This window comes from Varanus komodoensis, unplaced genomic scaffold (assembly GCF_004798865.1).
Source record: "Varanus komodoensis strain SLA01 unplaced genomic scaffold, ASM479886v1 scaffold44_3, whole genome shotgun sequence".
Classification (NCBI taxonomy): Eukaryota; Metazoa; Chordata; class Lepidosauria; order Squamata; family Varanidae; genus Varanus; species Varanus komodoensis.
Window position 1 is genome coordinate 3,354,897 of NW_025336010.1, and position 17,570 is coordinate 3,372,466.

Sequence of the window (17,570 nt, forward strand, 5' to 3'; positions counted from 1 at the left end):
GCCCTCGCGCAGGATGAGCCCCACGAGCCCCACGGCCGGGCTCAGCGGGCTCGCGGCGGCGCGCGGGCGGGGGGCGCCGCGCCAGGGCGGCGGCGGCTCCCGCCCGCTCAGAGTCCCGCGTCGCGGCCGTGCGTGCTGGGGCCGTGGGGGTCCTGGGGCGCCGCCTCCTGCGGGGAGGTCCCGAAGAGGGCGCTGAGCCCGGCCGTGGGGCTCGTGGGGCTCATCCTGCGCGAGGGCGGGCCCTGGTCCGAGCTCTCGCGCCGGTGGCTGAGGGCCTGGTCGAGGGTCTCCAGGCGCACGGCCGGCAGCAGGCCCAGGCTGCGCGGGTCGGCCCGGCCCACGCCGCTCTCGTCGAAGCACCAGCCCGCCGGGCCGCGCGGCCCCGCGCCGCTCTCCCTGCCGGGCGCCGGCTCGCGCGACTTGGAGCGGCGCCGGGCGCTGTCCTTGGAGAAGTGGATGCTGGGGATCTCGCCCTTCAGCAGGGCGCCGGCTCCGGCTCCGGCTGCGGCTGCGGCGCGGCGGCCCTTCGGCGAGGGGCTGCGGCTGGCGCCCTGGTCCCGGCTGGACGAGCGCGTGATGAGCTCCTGGAACATGGCCAGGCTCGGGCTGCGGCTGCGCTGCGGCTTCATCTTCCCGGGGCTGGGGCTGCGCGACTTGGGGCCCAGGAGCACCAGGGTGCTGTCGTCGTCCTCCTCGGAGGAGCTCGAGCTGTCCGTGGGGCTGCTGGCGCGCTCCGAGGTGGGGAGCGAGATCTGGGGCGGGGCGGAGCGGAGCGGAGAGAGCGGTTAGGGTGAACGGAGGGCAGCGGCGCGGCGCGGCCCCTCGCTCTCGTCCCAGCCGCGCTTCTCCACTGAACCGGCGGTTTATCACCGTTTTCCTTCTAAAGAATTCGAAGCGGCTCGCTCCGTTCTCCCCTGCTGCGCTCAGGCTTATCCCCACAACGACAACCCTGTGAGGTAGGCTGGGCTGAGTGTCTGCGACCGGCCCCAGACCACCCCATGGCTCCGTGGCTCAGCGGGGACTCGCACCTGCGCCCCGGGCCCGCAGTCTCAACCGGGGGTGGGCTGGCCGCTCCCGTGCAGGTGCAGGTGCAGGCGCTCCGCAGCAGCCTCTCTGGCCACGTCCCCGGAGGCAGGGAGACCTCCTGGGCAGTCCGCAAATGAACCCCGCTCTGGGGGCCCAGCTCCGCGCCGAAGCTGCTTGCCAGGCTGTGAGTGGGGCAGGGCGGACGAGGATTTGGAGCCCATTCCCCCCGCTCCGCACTGGATGACCGCAAGCCGTCAGCCCACTGACGCCCAAGTCGCTGGTGAAGGCCACAAGGTCTCCGGCTTCTGGGCATGGCCCTGATCCACAGAGCCCTGTCCTTGGCTTCTCCCAGCACGCCCAGCGGCCTTCCCTGGCCTGGTGCCCCCCAGCAAGGGGCAGGGAGCCTCTCTCGCCCCCCAGGCCAGACCCAGCTGCAGTGAGCCCTCCAGTGGTGGGCAGAAGCCAGAGACGCACAGCCAAAGGCACGGCATGCCAGCCCTTTCTGGCAATCGCTCTCGCCAGCAGAAGCGCCTCCTTGGGAGAGGCACTTCCGCCTTTGGAAGGGCAACATCCAGGCCTGGGCAGGGGGGATCTCGCGCATCGGAACATCGCACGGCTCTGAGCAGGTGCAGGGGGACAACGCAGCGGCCGCCCCGAACAGCTCCTCCACCTGCTGAGCCGCAGAGGTGCAATGGCGGCCACCTCGGGGCGTACCTGGAAGGGCTCCGTCACCCCCACCATGCAGTTGCAGTTGTTGCTGTAGTAGCCCAGGATGTAGTCGCCTTTCCCCTTGGGCAGAGACTCCTCCGGAAACATCAGCTAAAGTTTGGGAAGAGACAGTGGAGACAAATTAACAGGGTCTGGGTGCAACGCCAGGTCAGCCTGGCGCACGGGACACGACTGGCCCTTCTGGTCAGGAAGAGGCTTCCCCAGCCTGGTGTCCCGCAGCCTGGTGGAATGGCCAGCCATGTCGTCTGAATGGGTGCAATCCATCTGGTGAAGGTTCCGTTAAACCTGAAAAGCGGGCTATGCATCTACTCAAGAATAAATAGTGTCCTTTTGGGGACACAAAAGTGCCGCACCAGGGAACAGTCTTCCTGTGGCCACACACCTGCAGCATGTGCACCGAGGAGGCCTGGGATCAAGCCCGGATCTGCCCCTGCACGGCTCACTGGCTAACCTTGGGCCGGCCATCCTTACGAGGCGAGAGCAGGGAGCCCACCGCATGAACCTGCTTCCTTCTTAAGTGCTGCTCCTTCCATCATTCTGATTTTCAAACTGCCTGGCTTTCAAGGGAACTGGTGTTTTTAGCAAGCACCATGAGCAGCTTTGCTTTCAAATGAAAGAACAAAGTACCAGCATCCGACGGAGAGATGCCCCGAGGGCTAGAAGAGTCCCAGACGTGGCCTGGCCTCTCCGGTAATGATCAAATGTGGGGCACGTGTCCTCATAACAGGGCAATGCAGGGCAAGGCAAGCCGAGGGCAGAGCAGCAAGGTGGGCTGCTGAGGCTGGGGGGTCCCTTCAGGCTTGGAATTGGGGGAGCAGGTACCCCCGGTGCCTGCACATTTCTGTGCTGGCAGAATGGAGGCCTTGCTGAGAAGCGGAGGAAGTCGGAAGGGGTCTCCCAGGCCATCTGGTCTGACCCCGGTTCCAGCTGGCTCCACGCATGACATGCCGGCCGTGCGCTTGTTGGCCTGGGAGGACGTCTCGCATCCCCGTACCTGGTAGATGTTGCTTTCGGTGTCTTCCTGCTTTGCCCACATGTAGGCGACGTAGTCCTTACAATGCCGGAAGCCCACCTGAGCGGGAGAGGAGCATCAGGGAGGGCCACCTCCTACGGGGCTGCTTCCCTCTCCTTCCACACCCTCAGGGCAGGCTCCCCCTCCTCCTCTGGGCTGCCACTCTTAGCAGGGGCCGGGCTGCAGGTCTTCAAATGCAACAAACACTCATCCGGTACCTGAGCCCAGCCCACTGAGCCAGAGGCGCTGGCCCAGGATCTCCCGTCAGTGCAGACGAGCCCGCCCTGCTCCAGCGTCACTCAGGGGCAGAGGCCCCGCTTGGCCTGGCAAAGGCCCCAGGCTCAAAGCCGGCATCTCCAGCTGGGGCTGGGAGGGAACCCACAGGGCTCGCCCCGGGCAAGACCGACAGCCCTGAGCAAGAAGGACCTGAGCCTGGAGAAGGCGGCTGCCTCTGTTCTTGTGTGGTTGCTTGTGGCACTGCCCTGCCTCGTTCATGCTGTGGTCAGGCAGCACGGTTGTCCCCCTGCCATCCTCCCCCCCCCCCCCCCCCGGTGCTTCTGCACTGCTTCTTCTGCCCTTCTGTGCCAGAGACACAGTCTGCCGCAGAGGAGAAATGGGGGTGGCTGCACGCGGCCTTCTGACATCCATTTGGCAGCGCCCCAAGGTTCTCCCCAAGGATGGGCAGCTTGGCCTGTTGCTCGGCCGGCCAGTGGCTGAGAGCGAGTCCCCTTTGCTGCGCGGCTGCAGCGCATCGGCAGAGCCCCCTCTGCACAAAGCAGCTCCCGGGCTCGGCCCCCAGGAGCACGTCTCCTGCCTGAAACCTGGAGAGCCGCGGCTGCCCGTCGACAAGCAACGTCGGGTGGCGCCGTGGCCTAACCAAGCAACATCGGGTGCTTCCTGCCGCTCCGGGGCAGTGCGAGCCGCACCAACCTTCCTCCCTGTTGCTCCCGGACCCGCTTGCTGCTCGCTGGGTCCTTTAAGCCCTTTCAATCAAGATAATGCAGACTGCTTGCTCCAGAGGCACTCCAGAATGATCCCATTTTGGAAAGCAGCCAGCAGGTTTATTAATACGGCTCATTCAGAGTGCTGGCACAGCAAAGCAGAAACTGGTCTGGAAGCCCCCGGACTGCTCACGTCCCTGCCGTGATCTCATGTGCTGGCCTTAGGAAGTGATTCTCCTGAACCCAGCCGTCGGCAATACAGGGACAACGACGCTGTCCGACCTGACCGGGCCGCTGTAACACGATGCGCCACATCCCGGCCCGTTGAGCAGGATTCCAGTGGATTTGTGCTGGACATATCCCTGAGCATGTCCCAGTCTAAACCCACAAGGCTCAAAACGCCATTTCCAAGGGGCTTAACAGTCAACTCTAACAGCCATCTGTGCATGTGGACCCCTTGAAAAAAGGGAACTCGCTTCCCCATTTCCCCAGGCCTCTAGAGGGTTGGGGAGAAGCACGAAAGTAGCTTCTCGGTGTGGAATAAAGTGGGGGGATTGGAAAAGCTGAGCCTCTTCCCAAGAATAGGAAGTAACCCCCCCAGTCCCCATAGCTGCACCAAACAATCGCACTCTTGTTATGAAAGGGGGTTTGAGAGATGTGCCCCCCTTTCACAGTGAGATCTTCAATCATTCTCTTCCCCTTCTATAGCTATTGCCAGTTCAGGATTATGAGAACTATAGACCAACATATATGGAGGGCATTTGCCCCTGGCAAATGCCAGAAAGCTTTGCCTTGCCCACTGGGCACTTTCGAGGATGCGCTGCTGCTTTCCCTTGCTGGCTTGAATGCCGGCTTCTCACCCTTCATCTCCGTCTTCACCAACACTGGGGTCTCTAACAAAGTATTCCCGCCGGCAGGAAGGGGTCAGGTGCATCTCGGGTTCCCACATGCACAAGCGTTTGGAGTGGAGCCCACCAGCCTCTGCTCCACACCCAGACTGGGCCAATGCCTGTGGCAGCTGCCCAGCGCCCGTCTGCCCACTTGGCTGCATGTCAACGCAGAGCAAAGCGAACGGGCGGCAGAGTGTCAGGAGCAGCAGCAACTGCCAGTGCAATGGAGGTTAGCGGGTGGAAGCAGAATTCCCGGGAGATTTTGGCAAGCAGGTGGTAAAGTGCTTAGCTGTTAGCACGCTGAAAGAGGGGAAAGGAGGGGGAAATGTGCAAGAGTCGAGAGACCCCCAGATGATCAGGGGTTGGGGAAAGGGATGTGGCTCTCTAGGGAACCCTGGAAAAGTGGGTTTGGGCCACAGGCCGGCCGTTCTCCTACCCATGAGCCACACTCGCAGGATTTCTTTAGCTGTTTTATCTGCAAGAATTCAGATAATTCAGGCTTTGCTGATAAGATTGAGGCTGACCTGAGATCCTTTTCAAGTTGTTCTTGTTTAGTTTAAAAGATAAGCTGTGCAAAATGTCATGTTCTTTCTGCACCAGGCTAGCTCTCCGCTCACCGCTCCCCTCCCCCGGGAAGCCCTGTGCGTGCCGCTTGTTGCCGCAGCCCGTCTGGGAGCCTCGGCACACTTTCCAGATGCTCCCTTGTGGTCACCGCCCCACGCTCCCCCCGGAACTTGCCCTTCTCACCCGGTAAAGGGCAATCCAGTCCCAGGAGCTGCGGTGATAAGCCGAAGAGATCTTGTACCTGACGACAGCTTGCTCCGTTTTCGTCCACTCGTCAGCCACTTGGAGTTCCACCAGAGGCACTTCAGCCCTGGAAGCAAACTGCCGGGCAGGGGAGAGGCAGAAGGACGCAGCCCGTCATCTGGCCCAGCCCTGCTACCTCCAGGCCACCTGAACTGCTGCACGGAGGAATTTCCTGCCAGGGGCCAAGCTAGGGCAGCCCGGGTGTGCTAATGCCCGCAGGTTCGAACTGTGCCTGCAGTCTGACATACGGGTGGCATCAGCACCCTCCCCAGAATCGACCACCCCACCACCCTCCCCCGGTCCTGGAAGTGAGTCCGACTGGAAGGGAATGGCTGTGGGGTGAGGGCGCAGTGGTACGTGCTCTGCTCCCCCCCCCCCCCCGCGGCTAGGTCTCTCCACCCCTTCCCTGGGCATGGAAAGGGCAGGTACGGGCAGCAAAGGTTGCCACGCCACACCCTGCGCTGCCCCAGCTTGGCCTCTGCTCCCAGGCCGACACAGTTCCTGGTCTCCACAGAGGTGGCCAACTGCTCTAACCTCTCCCACAGAAATCGGCCGGCGCATGCACCCTCTTGTCCGGAAAGATCCCACGGGGCTGAGCTGCCAGAGGCTTCTCGCCTGCTCTGCCTGGGACGGGTGATCATTCTTGCCTCTGTCATAGGCAGGCATAGTCTGGGAAGCAGCTCAGAGGGCGCGATTCTAGAAACCTCTGTGTGAACCACGGCCCAGCGCAAGGGTTGCGCATCTTCCCTAGAGGAGTCCAGGCCCTTGCTCTTGCCTCGCTTTAAGAGAACCGTGTGGTACATCCTGCCCAAGACTGAACCACCTTCAGGTGCAGGTGGGGGCCTTCAGGCCTGAATCCTCCCATGTTGTTGTTCAATTGCAAAGTTGTGCACAACTCTCTGCAACCCCATGGACAACATTGCTCCAGGTTCTCCTGTCTTTTGCCATCCCCTGGAGTCCACCCAAGCCCACTCCCACCTCTTCAGTGACCCTCTCCAGCCACCTCAGCCTCTGCCGTCCCTTCCCCGTTTGCCTTCCATCATTCCCGGCAGCAGGGTCTTTTCCCATGAGTCCTTCCTTCTCATTAGGTAGCCAAAGTATTTGAGCTTCAGAACCCGCCCATGTGTTAAAAGAAAGGAAAGCCAGAGCTCCCCGTATACGCACAAAGGCGGTAAACTCTCCCTGAAGCTGCTAGCTTTCCACACATGGGGACCATGAATGGGCAGGCAGTGAGATCGCCCCACAAGCCCGTCCTCCATGACGCTGCCCCCCGCCACCTTCGCTCGCAGCCCCCGAGGGGCAAGCACCGTGGGCATCACTTTGTGGTGGGTTCCAGGCTCACCTGCACAGCGAAGATGGAGACCACGGGCTTGTGGTCGCTCACGGTGTACTCCATGTGGCTGCAGTAGCAAAGCTGCGTTACTGCCAGGACGCCGCAGCTGGACCTGCCCGGATGTGTCACGGCGCCCGAGCCTTTAATCTTCCACAGGATCCGGTCTGTCCATGCTGGCTTCCGCTTCTTGGCGCTGTGGGGCGAACAGAAAGCAGGAGCGGGGTCTTCCACGCGGGACCAGACGAGCGTTCCCCTGCGCTGCAGAGCCAAATGCTCCCGGCAGCAGCCCCAGGCACACCTCCCCCCACGTCACCCCCGGCCACTCGGCTCCTGCACCTGGAAGGCTTTGCTTTCAGAGCATGCAACAGGGAGAGGGTGGGTCACCACAGTGTTCCTACGGGAGCTGCTGGCCTGCCTCCTCCTCCTCAGAGGAGGAAGGGCAGCTCAGAGCAGTGCCTCGATCAGTGACAGGCTGGGCAGCCTCATCAGAAGGCAAGTGCTCCTGCTGCGCCTCCGAGCGGGCTCGCCCGCCCCGGCAATAGGCTGTAGGTGGCTGGCCACGGCATGAACCGCCCGCGGAGCCCCCGTCAGGCTCCTGGGCCTTCTGTGGGTGGTCCCCTCCTCTTGTCTCCTTCCTTCCCACCTCCACAGGCCTGTGAGGAGGGCTAGGCTGAGCCAGTGACTGCTGCAAGTTCACCCCGTGATTGTCATGGCTGAGCGGGGACTGGAGCCGCAGTTGCCTGAATCCCAGGGCAGCCCTCTGACCCCTGCACCACAGCTGGCTCTCTGGTGTGCCTGTGGCACTCACGGGGTGCCTGCTCAGCAAAGCCTTCCGTTCCATGGCTGCTGGTTGCCACTGCCCCTCCTTGATAAAGTTTGGCTAAGCCGGGCCCTTGCCGGAGCTGCAGCACGGCTGACGCTTCTGTCAAGCGCAGGCTTTGCCCGGGCGCTTCCCCTTTCGCAGAAGAAGTCACTCTCCGTCCAAACACGCCCTTTTAAGCATCTTCCTAGTTGATACATGGTCAGGATAAAAGGGTCCTCGGCACCCTTCCGACAGCGAAAAGAGTGGTACTGCACCATTGAAAGTGCAGCGGTACCTCGGCTCACGAACTGAATCTGTTCCGGGACCCTGGTCGGGACCCAAATGGGTCGTGACCCAAGTCAAATTTCCCCATAAGTTCAATGTAAAGAAGGTTAATCCGTTCTGTAACTATTCTTTTAATCAGAAATTGTGAAACAAAGTGACAACAACAAAGTAACGAAGTCCCGTGCAGTGCAGTGGAGAAGGCTCACCTGGGGGTGGGTTATTGTTTTGAGGGAGGGCCCCCCTCCATCAGGACTCCCCATGGGGAGATCTCCTGCAGGGGTTTCCCCTCTTCTTTGCCTCTTAGCTGCAGGGTCAATTTTGCGGAGAAATCTCTCTATAGGCACTTGTTTTTTCCTGTGCTGCATAACCCTCCGGAAATGAGAGACCACGCTATCGTTCATCAGGTTCAACACTGTTCATTACAGCCGTGTTGGAGTGGTGCTTCTCAAAGAAACCCTGGCATAGGCGCACTCCTGCAGGAAAGATGGGCGCAATCTCGGCCATCTCCCCCCCCCCCACACACACACACACACACACAACCAGCACAATTGTGGCCATCTCCCCCACTCCGAGTGGGGACACGACCACGATCGCAGTTGCGTTTGTGCAGGGAAGACGTGTGTGATCACGGATGCATTCCCGCAGGAAAGACGGGCACGGCACAGCCGTGGTCACACACGTGTTCCCTGCACGAACGCAACTGCGATCGGGGCCATCTCCCCACTCACGGGCGGGAGAGATGGCTGCGATCTTGGTCACCACCCAAAGTGGAGTTCGTGACCCAAGTCAAAATTTTCATGAAATTTCTGTTCGCGACCCAAGGTACCACTGTATTAATATTCACTTCCTGCAATGCAACGGATCCTACAGCACTCCCAACACTGCCCATGGGCACTCATTTGGAAGTCAGGCCCACTTTTGTTGAAGTTTATGGAGAGTTCCTTGACCACTGTGTTTTCATACATGTATATATTTCATAAGTATGCATTTAAATGGATTAAAATCTATGTAGCCATTTTCTTTCATTCTCTCCCTCTCTTTCTTTACTTTGGTCAAGAGTTGATACTTAAAGTATGGGGGGAGGGGAAGTATGTGTGCATTCATACCAAGTGGGTGGTGATCCAAGAAAAGGGGATGCTTTGGCGGGGAGACCCCAGCAATGGAACCCCCTCCCCAAAGAAGCAAGTCCAGCACCTCATGCCCTCTGCTCCGCCCCACGCTCTCTCTCCGCTCTCCCTCGCCCTCCTTACCTGGTGTCATACATGTTGGTTCCCACGTCGAACTTGAAGGTTGGGGGGAAGTTCAGGGATCCCTCCTGGAAGCCTTTCAGGATGGGCCATGAGCTCTTGGCGATGTTCAGCTGCAGAAGGGCGGGATTGCAGAGGGCGCATGAGGCCACGGAAGAGGGAGGACTCCTCTCTTGGCAACACTTCGTAGGAAGCCACTCTTGGTTCAGGCCTTCATGCTCAGAACCCCTCCAGGTGTTCCGGCCACATGGAAAGGGCAGGAGGGAGACTGTCAGGAAAGCTCAGGGGACTCCGAGCAGAGATTCTGGGACAGGGAGGGGTAAATCCACTCCTCAAGGTCTCCTGATTCCATCCTGCAGTTTGTGCTGAGTCCAGTCTGCACCAGGTTATGAGCTTTTGGAATGAAAGGTTATGCAATCTTCCCCTATTGATTAAAGCACATTTATGCACATTTTTCAAATTGTTACACCCTGTTGAACACAATTTTCTTTTGCGTTCAAATCATACAGCAAGCTTGGAAAGGTACAGCCTCTGACCTCAGATCACATCCAAGTCTGTGTTTGCTCCAGAAGGAGCAAACTAGGTGAATTCTATTTTTTAAAAAACTGAAACGAGTTTCCCACACCCAAGTTTCCCTCCTCTGGAAACAGGGAAGCGGCACCTCATGCTCCTGACCACCAGGGGGAGCCACTGCTGTGCCCTGCCAGCCCTGCGGGAGTGGCTGTCCTCACAGGGTCCTGACAAACACCGTCCGTCTGCAGGGCAAGAGAGCCAACCGACAGCAGGAGGGATGGGGCAGGGCCAGCACCTCGCGTGCAAGGAAGGCCTGCAACTCAGCGGTAGAGCCCAGGCTTGGTCAGCAGAGGTCCCGCCAGCCCCCCGCCCGGCTGCACCTCCAGCATTTCCAAGTAGAAATGCCTGAAAGAACCCTCTAATAACCTAGACAGCAGCTATTTGTCTCGAGAACGGCAGCCTGACTGGTCCAGCCTAGCTTGGTGTAGGAAACTTTCCAATTCCTATGAGGCACTTAGTGGGAATCGGTGCCGCTGATGTTCTGGAGTCCCTGAATCCTGCACAAGTCCATGAGTCGCCTCCAAACTGCACCAAAGTTTCACAGTTGCCTTCCAGGGTCAGAGGAGCACTGGAAGCGCCTCTGTCGCCCACAGAAAAATGTTCTCCAAACATGCATTGCTCTGTTTGGCTTAAATATAGAAAATCACCCAGAAACGTAAGGAGCGTAGACAAAGGGAACTCCAAGAAACAAAGACCATCCAATCCTCTGATTGTTAGGAATGCATCGAGTCCAACCCTCTGTTCAGCGCAAGACTCCAGGTTAAACCATTCCTGACAGGTGGCTGTTGAATGGCACCCTGCATGCCTCCACTGTGGGAGGGCCCACCACCTCCCCAGGTCCCTGGCTCCAGTGGTTCCACGGCCATGCCAGTCAGGAGGTTTCTTCCTGATGTCCAGCTGGAATTTGGCTTTCTGTGGCTTGAGTCCATTATTCTGTGTTCTGCAGAACTGGACACAATATTCAAGATGCAGCTTATCTAGTGCTGAATAGAGGGGAACCGATAGCTCAGAAGCATTGGAAACGATACTTCTATTAATGCAGACCAATATAGCTTTTTTTCCTTTTTTTCTTTTTTGCAGCTGTGCCACATTGTTGGCTCACATTCAGTCTGTGATCGACAGTTCCCACATTCTTCTTGCTTGCTTGCAGGGTCATTGAGCCAAATATCTTCCTTCTTGTAATGGTGCATTTTGTTTCTTTTTCCCAGGATCAGAATGTGGCGTTTGTCCCTATCAAATGTCATTCTGTCCTTTCAGCCCAGTGCTCCAACCTACCCAGATCACCTTGACCCTTGTCTCTGTCTTCCAGGGCATTAGCTACCCACCCAGTTTTGTGTCATCTGGAAATCTGATCGGCCTTCCCAGCAGCTCTTTGTGCAAGTCAGTAATAACATCGTTGAAAAGCACTGAGCCCGGAAGTGCCCCTCCAGTACCCCCCCCCCAGTCTGAGGAGGTGCCATTGGGAGGCAATAGCAAGAGATTGGGGGGGGGGGGCAGGTTAAGGAAGCTTGCGCAGAGCCAGAGAAACCAGGTGGGCGGAGGTCAAGGGTCTTGGATATCGACTTACTAGACCGTGGTAGCTGCCTCCCCATTTTCCTTCGCGTGTGGTGCTGCTACTGCCGTGCCTCCTCTCCGCCCCGCACGGACTTGGCTCGGCCAGGTTAGCCCTTACTTTCCGAGGATGGGCGGCGGCTCCCGGCCCTTCCCTCTGCCGTTAAAGCGGGCAGTTGTGTGCTCTGTCCTTCGCAGCACAAGACACGGATCCTGGTCGGGTCCCCAGGGTGCAGCCCAGGACTGCGTGTGCCATGCAGGGGCCACCGCGGCTGTGCCGGGGCCTCGCCCTTTCCCAGCACGTCAAAGGCCTTGGACGCGGCCCTGGTGCTCACCGCCATCTCCGGGGGACGGCCACCAGGGAGGTGGCGCTGTCAACCACCGGGCAAGGACGTCACCTCCCGCTCCGAGCTTAGGTACAGGTCTTGCAGTGGCTTGGCCAGGCGGATGGATCTTCCCAGCAGGCCCCAGAACACACAGTGGCTTCATCCTGAATGCACAGTTCAGCCACACGTGTGGCAAAGAGCATCTATAATATACAGCGGGGGGAAAGTGCGGTGGGTCGACACAGCTGCGCGGCTCTTTGGACTCTCTTTCCGGGCAGGGCGAAGTCTAAACTTTGGAGGGGTGCCAAGAAAGTAGGGGCAGTTCCTCTGGTTTGCAGGCTTCTAAAAGACACATCCCCACTGCCTGTGCTTGCAAAACAAAGTGGGGCAGAGCAAATGCCGGGCCCCACAAGTTCACCCCTGGTTCAAGCTCAAGGGGCTGCCGTGATGGGCAAGCGCACTCCAGGCTCCCATCCGGAGGAGAAACTCACGCCAGCCCCAGGCCGCCTGCTGCCGGCTGCCACATGCGTGCACAGACAGGCCTCACCTGGTCCTTCTCCCAGAGCTGGTGCAGGATGTTGTTGTCGATGGCATACTTCACAAACCGGATGTCCAGGCTGTCGATGCGGAAGTTGAGATCCCCGAACCAGAAGACAAGGCTGCAGGAAGACAAGGCAGACACGGGTGGGGAGAAGGGCCTGTGCAGACCTGCCCGGGGCAGAAGGGCCCCGGCGTCTGCGGCACTGCAGCTGCGAGCGGGAGAGGCGAGCGCTGCGTGGCAGCCACTTCTGGGGAGAACATGCCGAAGGTCACGCGCAGGACAGGACAGATGTGAGATCGAAGGAAGGCAGGAATGTGAAGGAAGCTGAAGCAGGCAGGTCCCTCCCGCCCAGCCCAGGGCTCTGAGCTCTTTGCTCTTAAGTCTGGGCTGTGGCCCCTGGATCGGCGTCTCTGGGGTTGCCGTCACCTCATCCCCAAGCCCTGCATGGCAGGCATGGACGTCATGCCCCTCTCCATGTGGGGAAGACCCGACCCTGCGCAGCTGGGCCGGTGCAGATGGGTGAGAATTGTGTTCCTTTTTTAAATAGGAATCCGCCAACATTTAGCCAGTTCTTGGTAACTTGGGAGAAAAAGAACGCGAGATTTTGACAGTTTAGTTGGTGGGAGGAAGGGAATTGGGCACTGTTCCATGGCTAAATGGCAGCATCGAGGTCGGCGGGGGGGGGGGGGGCCCTGGCGGAGGAGCAGAAGGTCTCTCCGATGGCCAGGCAGCTCTCCAGACATGCGTGGCCTGCGTGCCTGGTGCGAGCGCACACCCGCGCGGCTGCTTGCCTTCACACTCTGCTCGCAGTAAGGTCCCTGGGGACGCGTTACGGCCGACGAGCCCTTGGGCAGAACGAGTGGGGCTGCTCTTGTGCCACGGAGGGCAGGAGCAGAAGCCTTTCCGCCCCAGGGCCGAACCCCATTTCAGGAAAGCACTCAGGGGCCTCAGCCCAGTGGTGGCTGAGGCAGGAGGGCTGCAGAGAGAAAGAGCCCAGCCAGTGCGAGGAAACTCCTTCCTGCTGGAAGCCAGGCCTTCGCAGAGGCATTCCACCCTTGAGAAAAAATAACCCACACAAAAGCCCGCAAAGCACCACACGATCAGCTGTTGGGGGTGGCAGGAGGGACGGGGGACACGACTGTTTGGGGAGCCCTGTGGGCTGGGCTGGGAGCCTGTAGGGCTGGGCTGGCTGCTCCGGCTTGAAGCCTCTGGGACAATGGGGCGGGACTGACAGCAGCTGGGGCTGGAGGGCAGCTGCACTGAGACGGCCGAGGAGGAAAAAGCCAGTGGCGTGGGCATGGGCACGGGCATGGGCATCCTCCTCCTCTGCCCAGCTGGAAGGCCAGGGGAGCCACCTGTGTGGCCTGGCGAGCCAAGGGCATCTTCCCTCTGGAGGCCTTTCTGAGGAGGGGGTGGGGGGCAGGGGAGGGCAAGGCTCAAGGGGCGCAGCCGAGCGCGGAGGGCACCAACTGCATGGTGCCACGGAGAGAGACAGCCTGGCCAGGGCAGCCCCACGGCAGCTTCGGCAGGAGCGTCCCACACACGATGGGACGCAACTGCGCAGAGAGAGGCCTTGCTGAGCAAATGGCAGCCGGGGTGAGAGACACCGGGGAGGCTGTGTGGGGAACGGCAGCTGCGCCGCGATTCCAAGGGGGAATCTAGGTCAGCCGAGTGCCAGCAGCTCTCCTGGCCGGCTTCCAGCCTGCTCTGCCGCTGCCGCCACCCGGCGCAGCCGCGCTGGGTCAGGCGCCGAGCCCTTCCCGCAGAGGCCCCAACTTGGGAGGGGCCAGGTGTCACTGCAATGCAAGCAGGCGCTTGGGCCTGCCCACGCAGAGGCCCTCGCCAGGCGCAGCCGGCAGACCCAGTGCGGGCAGACGGCTGGGGGGGGGGGGCCGCCCCCCCGCGGCGCCCCCCCCCCCCCCCCGCTTGGCGCTTTGCTTTAAGGCCAGAGAGATCTAAGCAAAGGCAATATACAGCTAGTGCAACATCTCCCCCGATCTGAGTCGCTGCGTTGAGACAGTTGCCGTTTCCCCTACCGGTCCTCGGCTTCTGCAAATGCACCTAATTTTTGTGGCTTGCTTGTTCGTTCATTCACCGCAGATCACTAGCAGGTGATGGACTGGAGCCTCGTGGCTTGTCAAGGCCTCCCACTGGTGGTGGCTGAAGGGTCCCCGCAGCAGCTCAGCGCCCGCCAGCCCAGACGCCTGCATGCTGGCCTGCGCGTGTCTGTCCTTTGGACTGGGAAGCAGCCTCGGAAACTGGCGTGGCTGGGGACAGTGGAGGGGCGATGGTGGCGGCGGCGGCTGCGGCAGACACGCATGCGCACATGCACGGTGCCGGGAGCGCCCCGCCGGCCCGCGCACTCACTCGTGGTCCAGGATCCCGCTAGCTGACGGCCCCTCGAACTGCTGCAGGTGCAGGATGGTGGTGAAGTCCTCTCGGCGCTGCTCGGCCTTCTCCATGTGTGCCGGCAGGTGGCAGTTCAGGAAGCACACCATGTGCCCGAAGATGGACAGGCGCACACTCACCCCACCCTTGTTGCCCTGCGCCAGGAGGAAGGCAGGGAGCGCATTTGTGGGGGCTCTGAGCGGGCCACTCGGTTGGCCTGTGCTGCTCGGCGGGGGAGGCAGGGGGGCTGCTCTTACCGGCACCGGCCCTGCGACCGCCACTTGCATCCCACCGCTTGTGCTCTTGTGAGGACCGCACGGCAGCCTGCCTAGCTCCAGGTCACCCCCGGTGCAGTGGCCCCATGGGGCAGGTGGGGCCACGAGGGAGGGCCCGGCCCAGAGCTCCCCAGCGCTTCAGCGCGGGCGGCGACCCAGCCGGATCCCTCCCTCGCATGGCCAGCCAACTGGCGCCCGCTGCCACGCCTGACGGAGCCTCCTGGGCCGGAGCGCTGCTCACCTTCCCCAGCAGCAGGGATGCCCCAAATGCTATCTGAGGGTGGGGGGTGGGGCTGAAACCAGTGAAGGCACAGAGATGCAGGCCGTGTGGGGCTCTGCTGCAATTCCTGCTTCTCATGGGCCTTTGTGGGAAAGCCGGTGCGCCCCGCCTGGCTCCCGGAGCTTCAAGAGTTACCTAAGGAGACCAGGGGCCGAGCACTGCCCTCCTCCAGGGCTGGGCTGCCAGCCGTGGGTCCCTGGCTACACAGCCCAGAGGGCCCCTGACGTCCCCACCTGCTGCGCTGAAGTAACGGAGGTCGCTGGGGCCGTAGGGAGGAGAGGGCAGGCAGGAGGCCCAGGAAGGCCGGGTGGGCCCCACACCTATCCTATCAGCCATGGCTGGGTTAGTCGGCAGCCGCTGCCTCGCCTTTGCTCCGCCACAACCGAAGGCACACTCACCCAGTATCCCCCCAGGCCCGTCCGGGTGCAATCCGTCTGGATGTCCTGCAGGAAGGGCAGGTGGTAGTACTTGGCAAAGACCATCAGGATGACTCCCTGCATCCGCACCGTGCTCACCTGCAACGGGGAAAGGCAGTGAGACCCCTGCCGGGGCGACAGGCGGGAAAGTGCTGCCATTGCCCAGCGGCGGGTGCGCACGCTCTGCGCTCGAGCCACCGGCTGGCCTTCGCGGGTCCAGTGCGCTAATGGTGGGTGTTTCAGCCGTGCGGGGCTGCAAGGGTGGCAAGGTACCAAACCCTAAAGGGGAAAGGGGAAAGCACAGGAAACCGCCGCAGACGGGGAGGCATCTCCCAGATGCTCTGCTTCTTTCAGAAACGAGCCCCCAAAGTTGGTGTGGGGAGCGGGGTGAGGACTGGGCAAGGGACACCCGATCGCGGAGATGCCGTCCCACAAGGGGACCATCACGTCGGATGCCGGGACACATCCACGGCCTCGGGACGAGCGGCGGCACTCCCGTCCGCCCGCCACGCAGCAGCCTCCAACTCCCTGGCACTCGCCTCCTCTCGGTGTCGTCTCCGCAGGGACAGCTGGGATGCTCACCTCTGGTGAGGGGCAGGTTTCTGAGGACTTCCGTGGGATGTAAGGACTCCAGATGTCCAGGGAGCCCATTTAGGGGGCCCTGCTCTGACCAAGGCTGCTGCCGTCCTGGCCTGCGTGGGGATGGGGAGCAGAGAGACTTCAGGGGCCACTTGGAAGGGCAAAACTGTGGGCCCGTTGAGGACGATCAGCAAGATCACAGAATGAGCAACTACTCTGCTTGGGCTGGATGTGTTCTCGTGGCAATTTTGGAGGAAGGGGTGTTTTTCAACCAACGTTTGGGACCATTATTCCATCCTGTCCAGCCACAGCTTTCCTCTGGATGCTTGTCCGGCACTTACCAGGACAAAATTAAACGGGCTCAGCACCTCCATGAACAGCTCGCTCCACTGGTCTGTGAAGAGGGCATCCTTTAGCCTCTTGCTGATCATCGAGTTCACCTCCTGCAGCCTGCAAACAAGTCCATGGCTGGTGAAAGGGGGCACTCCAACCCTGCAACCTCCACACCCCCTCGTGGTCCTGCAATGCCCCGTTGGCCCCCCCTCCCGAGCATCCATGCCCGATCGTGCCCACAACACGCACGCCTGCAAATCCTCCCACACCGGCTGCATGTCGTGCTCCTGCAACCGTTCCAAGAGCAAAGAGAGTGTTTGTTCTCCTGGTTAAAGATATACTGGAAAAACATAGTTGTCAGATAATAAAATTAGAAGCAGTTTGGAATGAGCCTCGGCACCTGCAGTGGATGAAGCATTGCGCATGCGTCTGTGCCAGAGCAGGAACTCCACACAGTGCAGCGCCTTCGGTGCTTGTGCCAGGGACAAGCTGCACCCGGCCCCCAACTGGGGACTTCCTTTCCAGTGACTCAGGAGAGGAAAGAGGACACCTGAAGAACGGGAGCACAGGCACCGCCTCCCCCGCCCAGATGGCCTGCAGGTATGTTGACCTGCAAATCCCTCATCCCCGGCCCTGGGTGGCACGTCTGTGCCACTTCAGAGGGACAAAAGTGCCCCGTCACACGTTTCTTAGTCCATGGCTGGGTGGCCAGAAGTCAGCATTCAAATTAGATAGGTCCCACCGGTGTTGCCACACTGGGAAGGCGCTGGGCTGTGGAAGGTCGCCCCTCAGCAGGTCGCCCTAAAGACCCCTTGAAAGGAATCCCTGAAATGCAGACGAAAAGGGCAAGGCAACCGGTCCCCCACAGGAAGAGGCCAACGGACCACTAACACCCTGGCCCACCGGTGGGCAGCTGCAGAAGGGGCCTGGCCAAGAGGCGAAGACCCTCCCAGGCCGTGAGCCTGGCGCCCCCGCGCCGCCCAGGGCAGCTTGCACCGGCCGAGCCGGAGCGGGGCTGGGAGACGGCGCTTGTGGCTGGGGCTGGCCGCCAGTGCCAGGGCAACCGGCACAGCTCCACTGCCTTGGCTCCTCACACGGGCAAGAGATGAGCCCTGGCCCATGAAGCCCGTCTCCCTCACGCCAGTGCTGCCCGTTGCCCCCCCCCCCCGGAGCTTCCCCTGAACCCTGGGGCCAGCGTCCCCACCCCCACAGATGCAGTGGTGCATGGGTGAAGCA

The 17,570-nt window shown here is 61.0% G+C and overlaps 1 protein-coding gene across 1 annotated transcript in view; it reads right to left on the reverse strand.

Moving 5' to 3' along the window:
• Positions 1–107: 107 nt before the first annotated feature.
• The window catches only part of INPP5J (inositol polyphosphate-5-phosphatase J), a 35,518-nt gene continuing 18,055 nt past the window's right edge, over positions 108–17,570 (reverse strand). The window contains exons 6-15 of the mRNA XM_044444192.1: positions 16,343–16,451; positions 15,405–15,521; positions 14,431–14,606; positions 12,070–12,181; positions 9,076–9,185; positions 6,748–6,931; positions 5,346–5,483; positions 2,750–2,827; positions 1,741–1,845; positions 108–752 (exon numbers count right to left, since the gene is read on the reverse strand). Of these exons, the coding sequence (XP_044300127.1) occupies positions 108–752; positions 1,741–1,845; positions 2,750–2,827; positions 5,346–5,483; positions 6,748–6,931; positions 9,076–9,185; positions 12,070–12,181; positions 14,431–14,606; positions 15,405–15,521; positions 16,343–16,451 (1,774 nt within the window). The remainder of the gene's footprint in view (positions 753–1,740; positions 1,846–2,749; positions 2,828–5,345; positions 5,484–6,747; positions 6,932–9,075; positions 9,186–12,069; positions 12,182–14,430; positions 14,607–15,404; positions 15,522–16,342; positions 16,452–17,570) is intronic.